The sequence below is a fragment of the Odontomachus brunneus genome, unplaced genomic scaffold (genome assembly GCF_010583005.1).
Source record: "Odontomachus brunneus isolate Ranch 3 - 2012 unplaced genomic scaffold, Obru_v1 Obru_scaffold_243, whole genome shotgun sequence".
NCBI lineage: Eukaryota > Metazoa > Arthropoda > Insecta > Hymenoptera > Formicidae > Odontomachus > Odontomachus brunneus.
This window is the reverse complement of record NW_022639693.1, coordinates 132353-138362: the sequence shown is the minus strand read 5'-3', so window position 1 is coordinate 138362 and position 6010 is coordinate 132353. Positions and strand designations below refer to the sequence as shown.

Sequence of the window (6010 nt, the reverse complement as noted above, 5' to 3'; positions counted from 1 at the left end):
AGTCGCCGTCTTTACTTGGATATGGGTTATGGGTTGGGTTATGGTTATTAGTCCGATTATCGTTATAGGCTCGTATTGGATTATGGGTTGCGTTGGGTTATGGTTTAAGTTATTAGTTAGTACGATACTTACGCATGCGCAGTAATAATTATTTTTTTGAGGAAAATGTTAATAGGCATACCTATTTCTGGGTAGCGCTAAAAGTAAGGTTAATACAGTTAAAGAAACCCTCGAAAATAGTGATTCCCATTTTGAAAAATCACTATGACCTTGAAATAACCTTGAAAATCGAGTTCAAGGTCAAGATCAGAGTACAGATAGGTGACCCCCTCGGCCCCCTTTAACATTTGTCTGAACCAATTTTACGTATTTGGCTTAGGTTCCGATATATTCAATTGGGAAATCAAAATTCGCAAACCTGACCTTCATTCGACCTTGCCATGACCTTGATTAACATATCATTTTGAACGTAAAATTTCCCGCTCTTTTCAAATCCAAGGTAAAAAATAGGTGTTCCCATTTAAAAAAATCACTTTGACCTTGAAATAACCTTGAAAATCGAGTTCAAGGTCAAGGTCCTTGGTACCATTACGTGACCCTCTCTGTCCCCTTCTACTTTTGTCTGGACCATTTTTCTCTATCTGACTTAGATTACGAGAAATTCAGGTGGGGAGATTAAAATGGCCCACCGTGTATATATATATATATATATATATATATATATATATATATATATATATATATATATAGCATAATTTATATATGATTTATTATTATATTTAATATATGATATATTGTATCGAATTTACTTACTTGGATTTGAGGTTGAAGGTGGTATTCTATACATATCAGGAGGACCAAATCGTGGTGGGAATGGTCTAACTGGTGTCATTAAAGGAGGATGTTGGCCTCTTACTAAAGGAGGAATCTGTCCTCTGGGAATTGTGATCATAGGACTTACCATAATAGGTCTTGGAGGAAAATTCTGTAATGAAATCATATTCAAAAATAAACTAATTGCAACTATCAAAGATTAATTAAATTGATAATTTTGTGTATAGATTTTACTAACACTATAATAAATAGGCACTGGTACATGTTCAACGTAATGTGGTACTGTAGTTCTTCTATTTCTGGATCTCGATCTGTCTCTGTTTCTATCTCTGTCTCGATCTCGATCCCGACCCCGATCCCAATCCCTATCTCTATCTCTGCTTCTGTCTCTATCTCTTCTTTCCCGAGAACGTTCGCTTGATCTATCGTGATATCGATTACGATAAGATCTGTTGTCTATAATGGACCTTCAATAACAATAATTATCTAATTTTTAACATAGATTTCTTCATCCACCATTTCTGTTGCACGTAAAAAAAGAGAGCCCTATATTAATAACAGCATATTATACAAATGATTGTTTCGTACTTGGAATCGGAAATGCGTACGTCGCGTTCTCGAGAATACGAACGATTACTATCGTGCCTTCTTACATCCCTATCTGTATATTTATTTTTATATTCCTTATATTTCTCTATACTATTGTGTCTGTAATAGAGTAAAAATAAATAATTATTATTATTTATATTTTTAAAAATATATAATTATTGTTTGCAGTTATACAATATAATATTATAGTTAATATAATATAATATTTACTTATCCACATTTTTTAAAAAGAAAAATGTCCGACTTACTTTTATTAATAAATGATTAATTAATAATTATATCAATAACTACAATAATTATATTAATAATAATTAATAAGTAAATAAATAATATATATAGAAGGTATCTTTTTTTACCTGTCACTTTTATGATAGTCAGTATATTCTACCTTTCTAACTGGATGTTTTGACTCAGTATTTCGATATCTAAAACAGAATAAAAATAAGACATTAAGATGAGTAACATATTTAAATATTATACATATTGAACTATTATTAGTAGATTAAGAATAGTACAGTAGTTACACGTACCTAACGTGATAAGACGATAGATATTCAGAACTATAATTGTTACTTCTAATAGAGCTCGACGATAATGAATGTCTTTTAGAAATCCGTAATTTGCTTGGCGAAACTAAAATGTCATAAAATTAAAGAAATGCATATTTTCACCACCAATATGCTATAACGCAATAAACATTCGCGAATTATAGCGCGCCAAAGTATTTCTATTAAAAAACTAACAATTGATAATATAAAGAGATTATATTCTATAGAAAATCTATTTGTGACATTCAAACAGAATTTATCAACTTTCCCATGTCACAGTTAGCAGAAGCATATTCTTCAAAAGGGGAGCAATTTGTTTAATGGCAATCATTTTATTCGTTCGAAATTTAGTGTGTTTTGAAAGAAATGCGAACGCGGTCCTTCAATTTTATAAAACGTAATTGAGTAACAATTATAGTCGTTTATAATAATGTATACCTGATTTCTCGCCATCTAGAGATACAACCGTACGCTGTTCCTCCACTTCACGAACCACCTTTTTTATTTCCTCTCTCTCGAATAACGGTTTACATCCTTCCCCTGTATAATTTATTACATCTTTTAATGATATAGTTGTCACATAAAAACTATATACTAATAATACAATAATTTACAATCCTTTTGATTATTTAAATAACGCAATATCTTTATATTTAGATTTGTTGTTAATCATTATTTGATGTCATTGTAATAGTAGTGCAAAAAATGGATATTAAACTTGTGATGCACTTTTGTGAACAGATATAAAGCAAATAATGATACTAAAAATGTAAACCTATATGTTATACAAAAGCAAAATAATTCTTTTATTGTGCATGATGCTAATACTAATTTGATACTAAAACTAATTTGATGCTAATACTAATATTTATTTTAAAATCTTACAGGCGATCTTCAATGTTGAAGTATCTTCAATGCTGTTATGAAGAAAATATCAAAAGTGAGGTATACTTTAAATAAAACTTTTTGATGGAAATATTTTGCTAAAAGTTTCATGACTTCGTTAAAAATTGGTGTCAAAATTATTAAAAAATTATTAAGTGTATTTCAATTTGAATTAATTTTCTTGATATGAGATATAATTAGATACTGCAAAATATATAAGAAATATTAATAAATACCTAAATAGCATAATAAATTCTTAAAGTATTCCCGAAGTATTCTTTTTTGAATGGTAATTCTTTAAGAATTCGAAAGAGTATACTTTAAAAATAACTAAAAAAATTACACCATACACTATAATTATAACTCCTGACAACTTATTAAAGTATTCCATTTTGAATTACTTATGAACAACAAATGTATATTTTATAATTTTTTTATATATTGATACATACATATGAACAACAAATGTGTATTTTATAATTTTTTTACATATTGATATGTATTTTTCTAACAAAAACTATTCGTAAATGTCAGCGTTTGCTGATTTTACTTGAAACTTAGATCCCAAGTATTACATCATATTTAAAAATTCTCACTAGCACTGATGGGAACTTGAACCTGACACTTTTTTCTGAATTATGAGTCTATTACTTTCGGCATTACACCATTTCTTCGATCGATATAAACGTCTTATGTTTTATCTATATATGTTGTAATTAACGCAATAATTAATAGTAATATAATTTTTTATAATACCCACATAATATTAGAATATACATAGCATATTCCACGTATAACATCTATGTATATTGCATATCCTATGTATGTACACTTGAGGTACATGGTACGTGGTATGTACATATAATGTCTGTACATCCACAACGAGGCACATAGAATGTTCCATGCATATACATATGTATATACATCCTATATTCTTTACATATCCATGTATATACATTCTGTATATTCTCTGAATATACATAACATCTACATACTAATATGCATTAGCATGTGTAACATATATACATAAAACATACATTGTATATACATAATGTATGTAAAAAAAAAATATTTGAATATACATAATCCAGACAGCACAAAGTATTTATAAACTATATGTTCTTAGTTTTCATTTTATATTGTTTTACACTTTACTTAATTCAAGTTAAATTGTACTTCGAAAATTTGCTTACCATTGCCGAGATTCGAACCTAAGACTTCTAGTTCTTGAGTCGTTCACATTACCTATTACATCACTGTCACTTTGACTGAAAGACGTTTTGTATTGTATATATATGCTATATCTACGTATGAAAACAAATAATTTATTTGAAAGAAGAGAATAAATAATTTTAAATATAAGGTGTAGTAAAAAGAAATCCATTATTTTTCCAATAGATGGCTTTAGTAATGTATATCTCGCGTTGTATAAGTGCGATCGGTTTACGCTAGATGGCGTTAGAAAGATAAGATTTCATACTAAAAAAACTTCTCAGACAGTTTTATGATTGTTTGACTTGTGGCGCCTCAGCCTGTGCGACACACACACGTGCAAGGGCGCACGCAGATGCAACCGCCGCCAAGCGTCAGCAGACGAAAGCAGCGGCTACAGCCGCGCCAGGTGTTCACGATCGTTCCGTAGTCGCGCGCTGTGCCGGTCGGTAACCAATATAGTTAATTCCGAGCCACCGAACAAGTCGTCACGTTTCTCCGTCGATCCGGCCACGTCCTCACTTCGCCTCGCGGGCGACCGTGTTCTCTCGTCGTTTTGCAGTGCTGCGAGCTCTGTACGCGCTCGCGTATTATAATTTGTACTCTGTGCACAACTGTGCAGCAAACGTTTCGGCTGCGGGCTCATCCCCGGTCTCAATTGCGTGACATCACCGACACACGCGGATCGCACCTCGTATCTCACACGTGCCCGCAGCAAATCGATCACGCTCGTGCGTGGAAATCAGAGTTTCGCGTCATTAGTGCATCGGCTCCCGCGCACTCCCAGGTGCCGGCGAGTACACCATCGGGCAGTGTGCATTAGTGCAGCAGTGTAAGCAAGCTCGCTTGCCACGCGCGTATCACGTGTTCGGCAAGCGAGCCGGCCGGTGCGTTCACGTGTCCGTGACGTCACGCCTCGCCGCGTGCAGTTCTTTGTCGCGCCCAGCTGAGCGTCCTCTCGCCGAGGTCAGCAAGACAACTGTGCGGTGCGGCCCGACATCGCCGGGTCAGCGAAGGGACGTGCGTAGCCTCAAGGGCCGTCCTTTCTTCACTCGCCGCGTCCAACATTCCGCGCTCATCGTGCTGTTCACGTGCCAGCGCACGTGAACAACGTCGTACCACGTACCTTCGGGCAAGGTCAAATCACGTGTACACTAGTCAGTCACGGCTTTTGTTCATGAGTCGTTTAGTGTGTTCGGTTCGCGCGAGCTTTGTTATCGGTTGATCTGTGTTTCGCTCGTGACCGTGTGAATAGCCACGTCACGCTATCACAGTTTTCTTTCTCTCTTGTATAAATGTTACCGTATAGTTAAGTAAACGTAGTTATTGTGTGCAACCGAATAAAGTATATTTTTCTACTGAGACGGAAGTTCAGTGCGTAAACGACGAACGTATTTATTATTAATTTTTATGAGGAGTGTGAGGCTCACTCACATCGAGGGGTCGGCGGGAACCGCCGGTCCACCTCTCGTGCTCCCCATAGACTCAGTATTGTTTGAACACGCGTCAAAGATGGACATCAGCAAAGAGAAAATACGCCATATTTTACAGTTTTTCTTTGATAAAGGTGAAAACGCAAGACAAGTGGCTGAAAATGTGAATAGTGTTTATGGTCCTGATACTGTAACAGCCAATCACGCGCAATTTTGGTTTCGTCGATTCCGTTCCGGTAATTTTGATGTCAAAGATGCACCACGCTCTGGAAGGCCAATTGTCGAAAATGTCGATAAAATAGTGGAAATCGTCGAGTCCGACCGTCATGTAAGCACTGTTTCGATTGCCCAGGAGCTAAACATTGCACAAAAAACCGTTTGGAATCACTTGAATAAGGCTGGATACAAAAACAAGCTCGATGTCTGGGTGCCACACGAGTTAACGCAAAAAAACCTCATGGACCGAATTTCCATCTGCGAATCGCTGCT

The 6010-nt window shown here is 35.0% G+C and overlaps 1 protein-coding gene across 1 annotated transcript in view; it reads right to left on the bottom strand.

Annotated features, from left to right (window-relative positions):
• The window catches only part of LOC116852639 (serine/threonine-protein kinase fray2-like), a 43886-nt gene that overhangs the window by 28587 nt on the left and 9289 nt on the right, over positions 1–6010 (bottom strand). Inside the window, exons 2-7 of the mRNA XM_032833185.1 lie at positions 2430–2531; positions 1974–2076; positions 1800–1868; positions 1423–1542; positions 1073–1301; positions 814–985 (exon numbers count right to left, since the gene is read on the bottom strand). Coding sequence (XP_032689076.1) covers positions 814–985; positions 1073–1301; positions 1423–1542; positions 1800–1868; positions 1974–2076; positions 2430–2531 — 795 coding nt within the window. The remainder of the gene's footprint in view (positions 1–813; positions 986–1072; positions 1302–1422; positions 1543–1799; positions 1869–1973; positions 2077–2429; positions 2532–6010) is intronic.